At 38.4% G+C, this 18754-nt stretch overlaps 3 protein-coding genes across 6 annotated transcripts in view; 2 read left to right on the forward strand and 1 right to left on the reverse strand.

Moving 5' to 3' along the window:
• Positions 1-18754, reverse strand: part of LOC149718300 (ecotropic viral integration site 5 ortholog-like) — a 117388-nt gene that overhangs the window by 45448 nt on the left and 53186 nt on the right. The window lies entirely within an intron of this gene.
• LOC149718301 (uncharacterized) lies at positions 578-2968 on the forward strand. Its single transcript, XM_089860798.1, has 7 exons — positions 578-642; positions 707-746; positions 823-899; positions 1810-1882; positions 1940-2159; positions 2380-2636; positions 2703-2968. Exons 1-7 carry the CDS (start codon positions 590-592, stop codon positions 2730-2732), a joined length of 750 nt encoding a protein of 249 aa, XP_089716924.1. The 5' UTR covers positions 578-589; the 3' UTR covers positions 2733-2968.
• Positions 4450-10487, forward strand: LOC149718302 (uncharacterized). The gene is made up of 9 exons (XM_089867290.1): positions 4450-4514; positions 7959-7998; positions 8081-8157; positions 8836-8908; positions 8985-9149; positions 9216-9384; positions 9464-9681; positions 9748-10070; positions 10130-10487. Exons 1-9 carry the CDS (start codon positions 4462-4464, stop codon positions 10338-10340), a joined length of 1329 nt encoding a protein of 442 aa, XP_089723416.1. The 5' UTR covers positions 4450-4461; the 3' UTR covers positions 10341-10487.

Below are 18754 nucleotides of genomic sequence, written 5' to 3' on the forward strand. Positions count from 1 at the left end.
ATTGTTAAAACGAGGTCTAGAAAAGTCAATAAAAAGGTAGAGATTGCAAAGCGTTTTCCGAAAATAATAAAGTAGAAGAAACTTTGCTAAAATGTCAAAACACCGCAATGTCCTTGTCTTTGTTTACGAAACTGGTGATAAAAGAATCCAATCTTTGAAAGGGTAAAATTCCTACATAAAACTGATTCTAGTAAATGGTAAAAGTTTCCATTTCCAACTCTTCTAAATCTGGGTTTTATTTACTACAAAAAGTATTGACGGGCCGTTTGCTAAAAACAGGTTAATAAAGTTTAATTATTCACCATTTTCATTTCAGTTACCCTGGCAACCGAATCATTAGCGTGAGTTTGTGGTTAACAAAAATAGCTGTTAAAATGTTATTATTAACTCTTTACCCGAACTCTGCACCGCACTAGACTTGAAATACCCCAGTCCAAAATGGTACTCAAAGGAGAGTACTCGATTTTCTTAAAATTCTATTACATTAACATCGCGTAAAAATTTGAGACATTTGACGTTTTAAAGGATTGTTGTACATTTGGTCATCGCCTTTCGCATTGTACAAGTTATGGTTTAAGTGGACCCCAAAATGGCCCAGAACGAAATGGAATTTCTGGGAAATAATCGATATTTTAAATACAGGTACGATTTGAATTTTAAAATCTTAAATGCCACTGTCGATTTGAACATTAATCAATTATTATAGGTACACGGAAGAGACCCCAATAAACGTAACGACAGTCGAGGTGAGTTTATCAACATTGAGTTTCAGACAGAATCAATTTCCTAGATGGTAAATAAACTTATAGCGTTTCTTGTCAGGAATCGTGGTCGTTAGATGCCACCGCGCAATGTTACATAGCTGTTGGGGATTTTTTAAGGCGAGCCCTTAACACGAAGTAATATTTTGTCTAGTATTTGGAATTCAATTCGAGCAATCGCACTTAACGAGAAAGAATGGACCTTTTCGATGTCTATTCCTAGGGGGTAGGCCGAGGGGTCGGACGTTTTGGAAAAAGTGTCAAAATCCTATGAAAATTCAACTGATTTCGTCGGATTTTGTTTGATTTCAAAATCCTATGAAAATTCAACGGATTTCGTCGGATTTTGTTTGATTTCAAAATCCTATGAAAATTCAACGGATTTCGTCGGATTTTGTTTGATTTCAAAATCCTATGAAAATTCAACGGATTTCCTCGGATTTTGAGGTATTTCCCGTGATTTCCTCGGATTTTGAGGTATTTCCCGTGATTTCCTCGGATTTTGAAGTATTTCCCGTGATTTCCTCGGATTTTGAGGTATTTCCCGTGATTTCCTCGGATTTTGAGGTATTTCCCGTGATTTCCTCGGATTTTGAGGTATTTCCCGTGATTTCCTCGGATTTTTAATTTTGTTATTGATTTCGGATTTCTTAAGACTGGATTTCGCGGGGTAGCGTGCGGGATTTCGTGAATGGCCGACCCCTCGGTGTAGGCAACCCTCAGTCAAGGGGTTGATACATTTCCATCCGTCTCTGCTCATGCACTCTCGTGATACAAAAAGACTACAGCGCAGGCGCCAAAACGCGAGATGGAAGGCAAAGTTTTACCCCCGTGTCTTTCACTCTTAGTTACATTGAAATGGTCTATCGCCATAACGTATCATTTGAATATTATTGCCTGATTCGTCCCGATTAAATTGTAATGTACAAAATGTTTCACGTTTAATGAAGGGATATTTCGTTATAAATTAATTATAACGGTAATCAAATTAATCGGGATTCGAAACCAATATTCATGCTTAAATTGAATTTTGCGGACTAATTTTTAGAGTGTGTTACGAAGATCATAAACAAAGCTATTTTGAAGTTGATAAACTGGTAACAGAACCGGATTTTTTCAACGTAGGTGAAAGAAAGATGTACGGATTATGTACAAAATTCTAATAACTGTGGTTTTAGGAAGCAAATTTTATCTTCATACCCACGCAACGCTCATATTTCGATGGCCGACAGGAACATTTCAGTCCATCTCCGGTCTTTCGAACGGCCAGGACGATCATCGTGTCCGCCGCCCCAAAGAAAGTCACGTCCACTTCTTTGTCCTTCTTAAATATGGACACTCCGGTAAACTTTGCAATTACAATCAATTCAATATCCAGTTCATCAAATTACATTCTTGGTTTCAATTAGGTGCTGATTTTAATGGGGTCGGCCTTGATCCTTCTGTCACTTTTGCTCGTCGTTCACTCCATCGTAACTAACAAATACAAATCGGTGCCCACCAAGAGAGTTGTCAAGAAAATGGCCCGAGAAACAATGGAAAATGTCTGGGACAACGCGTCGCTCTTGTGCGCCGAACGTAAGCAATTATTACCAAAGATTGTTCTTCATAAACACAGATGGCTGGTGCTTTAGTGAGACATGTTTATGTTCCGTAGCGATTCCCTCCGTTTTGCCGCACATTACTTGTCGTCTGCTCGCTTCGTCGTGGCTGATCGGAGTCACTTTCATTCTGTTCTCCTTGGGTTGTTATTTGAGTACGGAATTCACGACGGAAACCTACAATCGCATCGACACCCTCTCAGACTTGATCAAATCGGGAATTGCGCCAACAATGATCAAAGCGGACGGAACTCTCGAGCAATTGAAAAATTTGGTAAATAGCTAGGCGTTGCCGTGTTAAGTACTCTATTCTTCTGAGCTCATTGGTGCGTATTTGTAGGCAGCCCAGGACCCAGTCGTTAAGGAATAGTTAGACGCGCAAGATCAGGAGAACATTTTCACCGATCTTATGGATTATTTGTCGTTTGACGGATACAGTCCAATTCTATCCGGGGAAAAAGCTTTAATCATAACGGACCTGTTTCTGACTTGGTTGATGCCAGAATTCTTGAATTCCGATTCCGTGAGCAAAGGCGAGCTGTTGGCATACAATGGAGGATTTTACTTTTCGCAGCACGAAGTTGTCTTCGAGTACCTACACCTGGTTTTGAACACCTCTTGGATGAGAAGCTCACCGCAAATGCGCGAAAACTTTCAACTAAGGTCCGCACTAATTTAATAGTACAATGATTCACGGGTTTGACTATACTGTTTTATTACAGCGCGGAGCCTTGGTTCGAAACGCAAGTTTTCAAATATACCGAATTTCACAAGCTTCACACAATTGAACAAGTCACGTGGAAGAGACCGTTGAAAAGCGCAACTAATTTGGACCTGAGTAGCGTCTGCGTTCCTTTCTACTTGCTGTTCATGCTATGGTCGGTAACCGTAGCCGCCGTCACCACCGAAATCATCTTCAAACACTTTGCATAATCGTATTCTGCTTAACATCAAAAAGCTTCTCCGCTTCGATATGTCATCCACACGTTACGACATTTTAAATCTAAACTTAACTTCTATGGGACATTTATTATGTAATTCTATTGTCACTGAGATTAAAAAGTTGCACTCGAGTGTGAAGTTTACTAGTGTTTGTAATTTAGACTTAAGTTATCTTCATAATTCTTCCCCATTTCCGTGTCTTGCTTTTTGTATGGCCAAATTACTTCCCAGTTTTCCCATAGGGCTTAATAGACCCATGTTTTCTAATCTTCCCCTGGATTAGAAACCACAAAACTGACTATAGGGTTGTAAGGATTAAGCTTATTGTTTAATTAACTCTTAATTTGTGCAGATTCATTGTTACAAAAGAATGAGAACAAAATTAATTCCGAGATAATGGTAGGGGGAGTTTGGTGAACAGTCAGTCAAGATTGACAAGAAAGCCACAAGAAATCTTTGGGAGACCATACAATGCGGGTCACCAAACACAATCTTCCGCCAAAAACATAGTTTTCTTAATAGATAGTGCAATAAAACATCGAAGTTGTACGGCACTTTATTAACACCACTTTCCTATTTGGTAAATAAAAGGTCTAGAAAAGTCAATAAAAAGGTAGAGACTGCAAAGCGTTTACCGAAAATAATTTTGTTAAAACGCCAAAACACCGTCATGTCCTTATCTTAGTTTACGAAACTGGTTATATGAGAATCCAATCTTAGAAAGGGTAAAATTCCCACGTAAAACTGATTCTAGTTCATGGTAAAAGTTTCCATTTCTAACTATTCTAATCTGGGTCTTATTACAGAAGAATTGATTAGATAGTATTAGATAGTACGAGGCGTTTAACAAAACTTCAATTAATTATTCATCATTTTCATTGAAGTTACCCTGGCAACTGAAACATTAGCGTGAGAGTGTGGTTAACGACAAGGGCAGTTAAAATGTTATTACTGGCTCGTTCATAGAACTCTGTACGGCTCGAGACTGGAAATGACCCATGCCAAAACGGAACTCAATGGAGAGTCTTAATTTTTATTAATATTCTATTACATTAACATGGCGCAAAACGTTGAGACACTTGACGTTTTAAAGGATTAATGTACATTTTGTCATCGCCTTTCGGATTGTACAAGTTATGGTTTAAGTGGAGCCCAAAATGGCGCAGAACGAAATGGAGTTTCTGGGAAATAATCGATATTTTAAATACAGGTACAATTTGCATTTTGAAATCGTAAATGTAATTGTCGATTTGAAATTTATTTAACATTGAAGGTACGCCCAAGAAACTCCCGTAAACGTGACGACAATTGAGGTGAGTTTAACCTCATTAGGTTTCAGACAGAATCATTTTCCTAGATGGTAAATAAACTTTTACCCTTTCTTGTCAGGAAACGTGGGCGATGGACGATACCGCGCCAGGTTACAGAGATATTGGGGATTATTTCAGGCGATCACTCAACATGAAGTAATTTTTTGTCTAGTATTTGGAATTCAATTCGAGCAATTGCCCCAAACGAGAAAGAATAGACCTTTTCGATGTCTATTCTTAAGGGGTAGCCAACCCTCAGCCTAGGAACACACAAGGGGGTTTGAGACATTGCCATCCGTCTATGCGCATGCACTCTCGTGATACAAAAAAGGCTACAGCACAGGCGCCAAAAAGCGAGATAGAAGGCGAAGTTTTACCCCCCCGTGTCTTTCCCTCTTAGTTAAATCGCCTTAACGTATTGTTTGAACATTATTGTCTGATTCGTCCCGATTAAATTGTAATGTACGAAATGTTTTACGTTTAATGAAGGGATATTTCGTTATAAATTAAATATAACAGTAATGAAATTAATCGGGTTTCGAAACCAATATTCATGCTTAAATTGAATTTTGCGGACTAATTTTTAGAGTATGTTACGAAGAACATAAACACAGCTTTTTTGAAGCTGATAAACTGGTAACAGAACCGGATTTTTTCAACGTAGGTGAAAGAAAGATGTACGGATTAAGCACAAATTTCTAATAACTGTGGTTTTAGAAAGCAAATATTATTTTTATGCCCATGCGATGCTCATTTTTCGATGGCCGACAGAAATATTTCAGTCCAGCTCCAGTTATGGCAACGGCCAGGACGATTATCCTTTCGGGTGCCCCGAAGAGAGTCGTCTCCACTTCCTTGTCCTTCTTAAATATGGACACTCCAGTAAACTTTGCAAAATTTGAGAATCAACTGCACTGCCCGATTCATTGAAATCCATTCTTTGTTCAATTAGGTGGTGATTTTAACGGTGTTCACTGTGGTCCTTCTGTCAGTTTTGCTCGTTGTTCACTCCATCGTAACCAACAAATACAAATCGGTGTCCACTAAGAAAGTTGTCAAGAAAATGGCCCAAGAATCCCTAGAAAATGTCTGGGAGAACGCGTCGCTCTTATGCGCCGAACGTAAGCAATTATTAGCAGCAGAAGAAAATGTTACAGAGATGACTGGCGTGTTAATGAGACACAATTTTGTTTCCTACAGCAATTCCCTCCATTTTGCCCCACATTACTTGTCGTCTGCTGGCTGCGTCGTGGCTGATCGGAGTGACTTTCATTCTGTTCTCCTTGGGTTGTTATTTGAGTACGGAGTTCACGACGGAAACCTACAATCGCATCGACACCCTCTCGGACTTGATCAAATCTGGAATTGCACCTACAATGATCAAGGAAGCCGGAACTCTCGAGCATTTGAAAAATTTGGTAAATAGGCGTTGCCGTTTTAAGTACTCTATTCTTCTGACCTCATTGGTGCGTATTTGTAGGCAGCCCGGGACCCAGTCGTTAAGGAATGGCTAGCCGCGCAAGATCAGGAGAAAATTTTCACGGATATAATGGATTATTTGTCGTTTGACGGATACAGTCCAGTTCTATCCGGGGAGAAAGCTTTAATAATACCGGACAAGTATCTGACTTGGTTGATGGCAGAATTCTTGAATTCCGATTCCGTGAGCAAAGTTGAGCTCTTGGCGAACAATGGAGTATTTTACTTTTCGCAGTACGAAGTTGCCTTCGAGTACCTACACCACATTTTCAACACCTCTTGGATGAGAAGTTCACCGCAAGTGCACGAAAACCTTCAACTAAGGTCCGCACTATTTTTTTTATCGTAGAATGATTCAAGGGTTTGACTACTGTTTTATTACAGCCTGGAGCCTTGGTTCGAAACGGAAGTTTTCATACATCTCGATTTTCAAAAGCTTCACACAATTGAACAAGTCACGTGGAAGAGACCGTTGAAAAGCACGACTAATTTGGACCTGAGTAGCGTCATCGTTCCTTTCTACTTGCTTTTCATGCTGTTGTCTGGAACAGTGGCCGCCGTCACCACCGAAATCATCTTCAAACACTTTGCATAATCGAATTCTGCTTAAAATAATAAAGCTTCTCCGCTTCGATATGCCATCCACATGTTACGACATTTTAAATCTAAACTTAACTTCTATGGGACATTTATTATGTAATTCTATTGTCACTGTGATTAAAAAGTTGCACTCGAATGTAAAGTTTACTAGTGTTTGTAATTTAGACTTAAGTTATCTTCATAATTCTTCCCCATTTCCGTGTCTTCCATTTTGTATGCTCAAATTACTTCCCAGTTTTCCCATAGGGCTTAATAGACCCATGTTTTCTAATCTTCCCCTGGATTAGAAACCACAAAACTGACTGTAGGGTTGTAACGATTAAGCTTATTGTTTAATTAACTCTTAAGTTGTGCAGATTCATTCATAATGGTAGGGGGAGTTTGGTGAACAGTCAGTCAAGATTGACAAAAAAGCAACAAGGAATCTCTGGGAGACCATACAATGCGGGTTACCAAAGACAATCTTCCGCCATAAACATACAGTTTTCTTAATAGATAGTGCAACAAAACGTCGAAGTTGTACTGCACTTTATTAACACCACTTTCCTTCTTGTTAAAAAAAGGTCTAGAAAAGTCAATAAAAAAGGTAGAGACTGCAAAGCGTTTTCCGAAAATAATTAGGTAGAAGAAACTTTGTTAAAATGCCAAAACACCGTAATGTCCTTAATTGTCTTTGTTTTCGAGACTGGTTATAGGAGAATCCAATCTTAGAAAGGGTAAAATTCCTACATAAAACGGATTCTAGTTCATGGTAAAAGTTTCCATTTCCAACTCTTGTAATCTGGGTTTTATTTAATACAAAAAATATTGAGACTAGATTGTACGGGCCGTTTGCAAAAACCTGTTAATAAAGTTTAATTATTCACCATTTTCATTTCAGTTACCCTGGCAACCGAATCATTAGCGTGAGCCTGTGGTTAACAACAAGAGTAGTTAAACTGTTATTATTGACTTTTTACCCGAACTCTGTACCTCACCAGACTTGAAATACCCCAGGCCAAAATGGTACTCAAAGGAGAGTACTTGATTTTCTTAATATTCTATTACATTAACATGGCGTAAAAATTTGAGACACTTGACGTTTTAAAGGATTAATGTACATTTCGTCTTCTTCTTTCGGATTGAAGAAGCTACGGTTTAAGTGGAGCACAAAATGGCCCAGAACGAAATTGAATTTCTGGGAAATGATCGATATTTTAAATACAGGTACTATTTGTTTTTTCAAATTTGAAATGTTATCGTCGATTTCAACATTAATTACATAGGTACGCCCAAGAGACACCCGTAAACATGACGACAATTGAGGTGAGTTTATCAACATTAACTCCCGAATCTTGGATGGGATTATTTTTCCTGATGGAAATTAAACTTAAATATTTCTTGTCAGGAATCGTGGGAAATTGAGAATGGCGCGTCAGGGTACAAAATCATGGCGGATTATTTCAAACGATCATTCAACATAAAGTATTTGTCATACTACTTTGAATTAGATTCGAGTAATTCGGTCAAACGAGAAAGAATTGTATTTAACACACTAGTTCTGGCTAGTTTGGTCAAATGGTGGCGCGAATATTCGAAAATTTTAACAATTTTTGTTTTTTTATTCTTTAAACATTCGTTTAATCAAAATGGGTTTTGTATGGTAATCGTCTATTTCAACCGCAATCAAAAGCACCAACTAATACCTTTAGTTCATAACAAGAAGCGATATGTAGTTTATTAGGGAGAAGGTGTAAATTCGGGTGCACATTTCCAGCTTTATCTCCAGTCCACACGTAGGTCCGGAGTTTATCCCCGCCGCCTCTAAATTACAACCAGCAACTCATTGGGTCTTGAAAACTCACGTCAGCGCGACGTGAATGACGAAAATTACAGTCATATTTTCCGACTGAGGAGAGGCGAAATAGCCCGGCCTCCTTTTACGTCCGCCCTTGTATTTTGAAAGGGGGACTGGGACTATGGCGCGCGAATACTTAGGCATCTTAGACCTTCTCCCTAATAAACTAGCTATCGCTTCTTGTTCATAATAAAGTTTCCACAAAATCCCCCTCTTCCTATAATTTATAATGTTAACTACGTTTATTGACTGCCATAAATTTATGTTAATAACATTTATTAATTCAAGATGACCTTTGGTTTTAGGTCAATTTACGAAGGACATAAAGTGAGCTATTTTGATGTTTCTAAACTATTCACTACGCCTGATTATATCAACGTAAGTGAAAAAGAAATTAGACCAAAATTTAAGTTCACAGATGAACAGCTATTTAATTATTCTTATTCTTTTTTAGAAAGGATATATTATGATGATACCAGAGCCACGCTCATTTTTCGATGGCCGACAGGAACATTTCAGTCCATCTCCGGTCTTTCGAACGGCCAGGACGATCATCGTGTCCGCCGCCCCAAAGAAAGTGACATCCACTTCTTTGTCCTTCTTAAATATGGACACTCCGGTAAACTTTGCAATTACAATCAATTCAATATCCAGTTCATTAAATTACATTCTTGGTTTCAATTAGGTGCTGATTTTAATGGGGTCGGCCTTGATCCTTCTGTCACTTTTGCTCGTCGTTCACTCCATCGTAACCAACAAATACAAGTCGGTGTCCAAAAGAAAGATCTTAAAGAAACTGACCAAAGAAACCCTGGAAAATGTCTGGAACAACGCGTCGCTCTTTTGCGCCGAACGTAAGCAATTATAAGTAGCAGAAAAAAATGTTCGCAGAGGTGGCTGGGCCAAATAGTGAGACATAATATTGTGTCGTAGCGATTCCCTCCGTTTTGCCGCACATTACTTGTCGTCTGCTGGCTTCGTCGTGGCTGATCGGAGTGACTTTCATTCTGTTCTCCTTGGGTTGTTATTTGAGTACGGAATTCACGACGGAAACCTACAATCGCATCGACACTCTCTCGGACTTGATCAAATCGGGAATTGCACCAACAATGATGAAAGAAGACGGAACTCTCGAGCATTTGAAAATTTTGGTAAATAGCTAAGTGTTGCCGTGTTAAGTACTCTATTCTTCTGACTTCATTGGTGCGTATTTGTAGGCAGCCCAGGACCCAGTCGTTAAGGAATGGTTAGACGCGCAAGATCAGGAGAACATTTTCACCGATCTTATGGATTATTTGTCGTTTGACGGATACATTCCAATTCTATCTGGGGAAAAAGCTTTAATCATAACGGACGTGTTTCTGACTTGGTTGATGCCAGAATTCTTGAATTCCGATTCCGTGAGCAAAGGCGAGCTGTTGGCATACAATGGAGGATTTTACTTTTCGCAGCACGAAGTTGTCTTCGAGTACCTACACCTGGTTTTCAACACCTCTTGGATGAGAAGCTCACCGCAAGTGCACGAATACCTTCAACTAAGGTCCGTACTATTTTTATCTTATAATGATTCACGGGTTTGACTATACTATTTTATTACAGCTCGGGGCCTTGGTTCGAAACGCATGCTTTCAAATATATCGAATTTCACAAGCTTCACACAATTGAACAAGTCACGTGGAAGAGACCGTTGAAAAGCACGACCAATTTGGACCTGAGTAGCGTCTGCGTTCCTTTCTACTTGCTTTTCATGCTGTTGTCTGGAACAGTGGCCGCCGTCATCACCGAAATCATCTTCAAACACTTTGCATAATCGAATTCTGCTTAAAATAATAAAGCTTCTCCGCTTCGAAATGCCATCCACATGTTACGACATTTTAAAACTAAACTTAACTTCTATGGGACATTTATTATGTAATTCTATTGTCACTGTGATTAAAAAGTTGCACTCGAAAGAAAAGTTTACTAGTGTTTGTAATTTAGACTAAATTATCTTCATAATTCTTCCCCATTTCCGTGTCTTGCTTTTTGAATGGCCAAATTACTTCCCAGTTTTCCCATAGGGCTTAATAGACCCATGTTTTCTAATCTTCCCATGGATTGGAAACCACAAAACTGACCATAGGGTTGTAACGATTAAGCTTATTGTTTAAGTAACTCTCAATTTGCGAAATATTCATTGTTACGAAAAAATGAAACGAAAAAAATTCCCGGAATAATGGTAGGGGGAGTTTGGTGAACAGTCAGTCAAGATTGACAAGAAAGCAACAAGAAATCTCTGGGAGACCATACAATGCGGGTCACCAAACACAATCTTCCGCCAAAAACATACAGTTTTCTTAATAGATATAGTGCGACAAAACATCGAGGTTGTACGGCACTTTATTAACACCACTTTCCTTCTTGTTAAATAAAGGTCTAGAAAAGTCAATAAAAAGGTAGACACTGCAAAGCGTTTACCGAAAATAATTAGGTCTAAGTATATTTGTTAAAATGCCGAAACACCGTAATGTCCTTTTCTTTGCTCACGAAACTGGTGATAAAAGAATAAATCCAATCTTAGAAAGGGTAAAATTCATACATAAAACTGATTCTAGTTCATGGTAAAAGTTTCCATTTTCAACTCTTCTAAATCTGGGTATTATTTAATACAAAAAGTATTGACTAGATTGTACGGGCCGTTTGCTAAAACCTATAAATAAATTTTAATTATTCATCATTTTCATTTCAGTTACCCTGGCAACCGAATCATTAGCGTGAGTGTGTGGTTAACAAATAGAGTAGTTTAAATGTTTTTATTGACTTTTCACCCGAACTCTGTACCGCACCAGACCTGAAATACCCCAGGCCAAAACGGCACTCAAAGGAAAGTACTTGATTTTCTTAAAACTCTATTACATTAATATGGCGTAAAAATTTGAGACACTTGACGTTTTAAAGGATTGTTGTACATTTTGTCATCGCCTTTCGGATTGAAGAAGCTATGGTTTAAGTCGAGCCCAAAATGGCCAAGAACGAAATGGAATTTCTGGGAAATGATCGATATTTTAAATACAGGTGCGATTTGAATTTTAAAATCTTAAATGGCACTGTCGATTTGAAAATGAATTTTTTAATTTTAGGTACACCGAAGAGACCCCGATAAACGTAACGACAGTCGAGGTGAGTTTAATTTATCATCATTGGGTTTCAGACAGAATCATTTTCCAAGATGGTAAATAAACTTTTAGCGTTTCTTGTCAGGAATCGTGGTCGATAGATGACACCGCACAATGTTACATAGCTATGGGGGATTATTTAAGGCGATCCCTTAACATGAAGTAATATTTTGTCTAGTATTTGGAATTCAATTCGAGCAATTGCACTTAACGAGAAAGAATGGACCTTTTCGATGCCTATTCTTAGGGGGTAGGCCGAGGGGTCGGATGTTTTGGAAAAAGTGTACGGGATTTCGAAATCAATTTGATTTCTTCGGATTTCGTTGGATCTCATTTGATTACGTCGGATTTTGTTTGATTTCAAAATCCTATAAAACTCAACGGATTTCGTCGGATTTTGTTTTATTTCAAAATCCTATAAAATTCAACGGATTTCGGCGGATTTCGCGATATTTCCCGCGATTTCCTCGGATTTTGAGATTTTTCCCGTGATTTCGTTATTTTTTTTTTGATTTTGGATTTCGTGAATTTTGTAATAGATTTCGCGATTTCTTTACTGATTTTGTTTCTGATTTTGCGATTTTTTTACTGATTTTGTTTCTTATTTTTCGATTTCTTTGCTGATTTTGTGATTTCGTTACTGACAGTGATTTCAGATTTTTTTATGGCATTTCGAAATAAGCGAAAATACGTTTGATTTCTTTCCGGATTTTAAATTTTGTTATTGATTTCGGATTTCTTAAAACTGGATTTCGCGGGGTAGCGTGCGGGATTTCGTGAATGGCCGACCCCTCGGTGTAGGCAACCCTTAGTCAAGGGGTTGATACATTTCCATCCGTCTCTGAGCATGAACTCTTAAGATACAAAAAGACTACAGCGCAGGCGCCAAAACGCGAGATAGAAGGCAAGGTTTACCCCCGTGTCTTTCCCTCTTAGTTACATCGAAATGGTCTATCGCCTTAACGTATTATTTGAATATTATTGCTTGATTCTTCCCGATTAAATCGAAATGCTTTACGTTTAATGAAGGGATATTTCGTTATAAATTAATTATAACAGTAATCAAATTAATCGGGGTTCGAAACCAATATTCATGCTTAAATTGAATTTTGCGGACTAATTTTTAGAGTGTGTTACGAAGATCATAAACAAAGCTATTTTGAAGTTGATAAACTGGTAACAGAACCAGATTTTTTCAACGTAGGTGAAAGAAAGGTGTACGGATTAAGCACAAATTTCTAATAACTGTGGTTTTAGAAAGCAAATATTATCTTCTTACCCACGCAACGCTCATTTTTCGATGGCCGACAGGAATATTTCAATCCATCTCCGGTCTTTCGAACGGCTAGGACGATCACCGTGTCCGCTGCCCCAAAGAAAGTGACGTCCACTTCTTTGTCCTTCTTAAATATGGACACTCCGGTAAACTTTGCAATTACAATCAACTCAATATCTAGTTCATTAATTTACATTCTTGGTTTCAATTAGGTACTGCTTTTAATGGGGTCGGCCTTGATCCTTCTGTCACTTTTGCTCGTCGTTCACTCCATCGTAACTAACAAATACAAATCGGTGCCCACCAAGAGAGTTGTCAAGAAAATGGCCCGAGAAACAATGGAAAATGTCTGGAACAACGCGTCGCTCTTGTGCGCCGAACGTAAGCAATTATTAGTAGCAGAAAAAAATGTTCGCAGAGGTGGCTGGGCCAAATAGTGAGACATAATATCGTATCGTAGCGATTCCCTCCGTTTTGCCGCACATTACTTGTCGTCTGCTGGCTGCGTCGTGGCTGATCGGAGTGACTTTCATTCTGTTCTCCTTGGGTTGTTATTTGAGTACGGAATTCACGACGGAAACCTACAATCGCATCGACACCCTCTCGGACTTGATCAAATCGGGAATTCCACCAACAATGATGAAAGAAGACGGAACTCTCGAGCATTTGAAAATTTTGGTAAATAGCTAGGCGTTGCCATGTTAAGTACTCTATTCTTCTGACTTCATTGGTGCGTATTTGTAGGCAGCCCAGGACCCAGTCGTTAAGGAATGGTTAGACGCGCAAGATCAGGAGAAAATTTTCACCGATTTTATGGATTACTTGTCGTTTGACGGATACAGTCCAATTCTATCCGGGGAAAAAGCTTTAATCATAACTGACCTGTTTCTGACTTGGTTGATGCCAGAATTCTTGAATTCCGATTCCGTGAGCAAAGTCGAGATCTTGGCGAACAATGGAGGATTTTACTTTTCGCAGTACGAAGTTGTCTTCGAGTACCTACACCTGGTTTTCAACACCTCTTGGATGAGAAGCTCACCTCAAGTGCACGAATACTTTCAACTAAGGTCCGTACTATTTTTATCGTATAATGATTCACGGGTTTGACTATACTGTTTTTTATTACAGCCCGGAGCCTTGGTTCGAAACGCAAGCTTTCAAATATACCGAATTTCAAAAGTTTCACACAATTGAACAGGTCACGTGGAAGAGACCGTTGAAAAGCATGAGTAATTTGGACCTGAGTAGCGTCTGCGTTCCTTTCTACTTGCTTTTCATGCTGTTGTCTGGAACAGTGGCGGCCGTCACCACCGAAATCATCTTCAAACACTTTGCATAATCGTATTCTGCTTAACATCAAAAAGCTTCTCCGCTTCGATATGCCATCCACACGTTACGACATTTTAAATCTAAACTTAACTTCTATGGGGCATTTATTATGTAATTCTATTGTCACTGAGATTAAAAAGTTGCACTCGAGTGTGAAGTTTACTAGTGTTTGTAATTTAGACTTAAGTTATCTTCATAATTCTTCCCCATTTCCGTGTCTTGCTTTTTGTATGGCCAAATTACTACCCAGTTTTCCCATAGGGCTTAATAGACCCATGTTTTCTAATCTTCCCCTGGATTGGAAACCACAAAACTGACTATAGGGTTGTAACGATTAAGCTTATTGTTTAATTAACTCTTAATTTGTGCAGATTCATTGTTACAAAAGAATGAGAACAAAATTAATTCCGAGATAATGGTAGGGGGAGTTTGGTGAACAGTCAGTCAAGATTGACAAAAAAGCAACTAGGAATCTCTGGGAGACCATACAATGCGGGTCACCAAACACAATCTTCCTCCATAAACATACAGTTTTCTTAATAGATAGTGCAACAAAACGTCGAAGTTGTACTGCACTTTATTAACACCACTTTCCTACTTGTTAAAAAAAGGTCTAGAAAAGTCAATAAAAAGGTGGAGACTACAAAGCATTTTCCGAAAATAATTTTGTTAAAATGCCGCAACACCGTCATGTCCTTATCTTTGTTTACGAAACTGGTTATAAGAGAATACAATCTTAGAAAGGGTAAAATTCCTGCATAAAACTGATTCTAGTACATGCAGCCCAAAATGGCGTTGAACGAAATGGAATTTATGGGAAATAATCGATATTTTAAATACAGGTACGATTTATATTTTATCGTCGATTTGATCTTATACTAATTAAACATTTAAGGTTCGCCCAAGAGACTCCAATAAACGTGACGACAGTTACGGTGAGTTTATTAAGATTCACTCGCTAATCTCGGATGGAATTCGTTTTCCTGATGGAAATTAAACTTAAATATTTCTTGTCAGGAATCGTGGGAGATTGAGAGTGGCGCGTCATGGTACAAAATCATGGCGGATTATTTCAAACGATCATTCAACATAAAGTATTTGTCATATTACTTTGAATTAGATTAGAGTAATTCTGTCAAACGAGAAAGAATTGTCGATAAAGTTTCCACAAAATCCCCCTCTTCGTATAATTTATAATGTTAACTACGTTTATTGACTGCCATAAATTTACGTTAATAACATTCTTTAATTCAAGATGACCTTTCGTTTTAGGTCAATTTACGAAGGACATAAAATGAGCCATTTTGATGTTTCTAAACTATTCACTGCGCCTGATTTTTTCAACGTAAGTGAAAAAGAAATTAGACCAAAATTTAAGTTCACAGATGAACAGTTATTTAATTATTCTTATTCTTTTTTAGAAAGGAAATATTATGATGATACCAGAGCCACGCTCATTTTTCAATGGCCGACAGGAATATTTCAGCCCAGCTCCGGTCTACCAGACGGCCAGGACAATTATCATGTCCACTGCCCCGAAGAAAGTCACGTCAACTTCATTGTCCTTCTTAAATATAGACACTCCGGTAAACTTTGCAAAATTTGGCAATTAACTCACAACCCGATTCATTGAAATCCATTCTTGGTTCAATTAGGTGGTGATTTTAACGGTGTTCACCGTGGTCATTCTGTCAGTTTTGCTCGTCATTCACTCCATCGTAACCAACAAATACAAATCGGTGTCCACCAAGAAAGTTGTCAAGAACATGGCAAAAGAAACCCTGGAAAATGTTTGGGAGAACTCGTCGCTCTTATGCGCCGAACGTAAGCAATTAAGTTTTCGCTAATAATTGAGAATAATTTCCTCTTATGCCAGATCGTAGCACGAACCAGTATCGTGAGGGTAATCCACTTAGGAGAGATTGAATACCCATAACAAAAATGTCCCACGCTTTAATCAGGCTTAACTATGTTTTGTAGCGATTCCCTCCGTTTTGTCTCACATTACTTGTCGTCTGCTCGCTGCGTCGTGGTTAATCGGAGTGACTTTCATTCTGTTTTACTTGGGTTGTTACTTGCGGACGGAGTTCACGACGGAAAGCTACAATAGCATCGACACCCTCTCGGACTTGATCGAATCGGAAATTCCACCTACAGTCGTCGAAGAAAGCGGAGCTTTGGACTATCTGAAATATTTGGTAGATTGGTTTTTCCGTGTTGTCAAATCCTTAACCATTCCTCTGACGTCTTTGTGGCGCTTCTATAGGCAACCCAGGATCCAGTAGTTAAGAAATGGCTGGACGAACTCGATCATGAGAATATTTTCGCTAGTGTTCTGGATTTGTACAAACTTGATGGATACATTCCAATTATTTCTGGGGAAAAATCTCTAATCGCAGTGGACACCTTTCTGCTTTGGTTCATGGGAGGATTCCTTAAATCTGATTCTGAGAGCAAAATGTACATGGCAGAAAACGGAGGTCTTTACTTTTCGCAGCAGGACCTTGGCTTTGACTACCTACACTTCATTTACAACACCTCATGGTTGAGAAGCTCGCCGCAAATGCACGAAAACTTGCAACTGAGGTCGGTACTAATTCCTTATAGTAAACCGATTAAAGCGCTTGACCAATGTTTTTAATACAGCCTGGAACAAGTTTTTGAAACGCAAGTTTTCAATTATATGTTTATTGAGAAGCATTACTTAATGGAACAAGTCAAGTGGAAGAGACCGATGAAAAGCACGGCTGACTTGGACCTGAGCAGCGTTAGCGTTCCTTTCTACTTTCTTTTCACTCTGTTGTCAGGAACAGTAGCCGCGGCCATAACCGAAGTATTCTTCAATTACTGTGCTTAAACGCTGAAAATTTAATTTGCGACGACACGAAAACAAATTTCTCGAAAATACAATTTACCTTTTCTAATTCTAAATGTAATACTCACTTTAAGTCATATTAAATCTACACTAATTCGTAAGGGGTCATTGTGTACTTGTAATATTATTGTGATTAAAGATAAGCACTCGAGTGTGAAATTAAATAGCAATAGAATTCAAACTAAATTTGTCTTATCTACTTGGCTGTAGTTTAATGACAAAGCGTCTGCTAAATCGAACCTCTTACCCTGAACGGGATTGGTTGAATTCTCAACGGCTGTGAGAAAGGTAACAATGAGATCAAGGTTCGGGTTAGCAGACGTCACTAAACCAATGGCGGATGGCGCAGTAGTCTTATTTTTAAGACTAATTAAATGCAAATTATCACATTGTAATACGATACCATTTATTTCCTCTTAATATTTAATTCCTTTTATATTTAGAAATAGGCCGTTCTTTTAATGTGCTGTGTTAAGTCACCTGATCCTGAACTATTCCTTTAACACTAACCAGAAGTAAGATGAGACAAGAAGTAAAGAGCTCTAGCATTGGTAGTAGATACTGGCACTAGTGAACAAATTTGAGGGTTTTATGCCGCTTCCATCGCGCCTACACTAGAGAGAAAAATTTTTGTCGAGTTCCAAAAACATTTCCTAACCTCCCTTCCCCTCAACCTAAACCGGCGGAACACGGACGCGGGTACTTGAATCTAGTTCGACCGTCTACCGCCACGAGAGTCTCACGGTTTGGAGGGAAAATTCAGAAACCGCTACCAGAAGGCCAACCGTTGGTGTGTTCATAGATATGGTGTGTTATCAAGAATATTCACTTTCGCCAAGTGAAGAATTTGGTTAGCTCAGCACTTCTAGTCTCATCTTACTTCTGACACTATTTTCCTTCTTGTTAAAAGGAGATCCAGAAAAGTCAATAAAAAAAGTCAACAAAACGTTTTCTGAATAATGAGGTCGAAGTAACTATGTTTAAATACCGAAACACCGTCATGTCCTTATCTTTGTTTACAATCATGGTTATAGGGGAATCCAATCTTAGAAAGGTTAAAAATTTATATATAAAACATATTATAGTGCACGGTAAAAGCTCCATTTCCAACTCTAATCTGGGTTTTATGTATTACAATATTATTGATTAGATTGTACAGGACGTTTGAAAGAAGGTCTTAATAAAACGTTAATTATTTATTTATCATTTTCATTTCAGTTACAATAGAGGGAGAGTGTGGTTAACGACAAGATCAGTTGTAATGTTATTACTGACTCGTTACCCGAACTCTGTTCCGGGACGACACTTGAAATACCCGAGTGCAAAACGGTACTCAAAGGAGAGTACTCGATTTTTTTAATATTCTATTACATTAATATAACGTAAAAATTTGAGACACTTGAAATTTTAAAGGATTAATGTACATTTTGTCATCGCCTTGGTTTAAGTGGAGCCCAAAATGGCCCAGAACGAAATGGAATTTCTGGGAAATAATCGATATTTTAAATACAGGTACAATTCCTATTTTCAAATCTTAACTGTTCTCGTCGATTTGAAGATTAATCAATTTTCATAGGTACGCCCAAGAG

This window comes from Phalangium opilio, unplaced genomic scaffold (assembly GCF_054372755.1).
Source record: "Phalangium opilio isolate 3A_F unplaced genomic scaffold, DU_Popi_V2 ptg000002l_1, whole genome shotgun sequence".
In the NCBI taxonomy this organism is placed as follows: Eukaryota; Metazoa; Arthropoda; class Arachnida; order Opiliones; family Phalangiidae; genus Phalangium; species Phalangium opilio.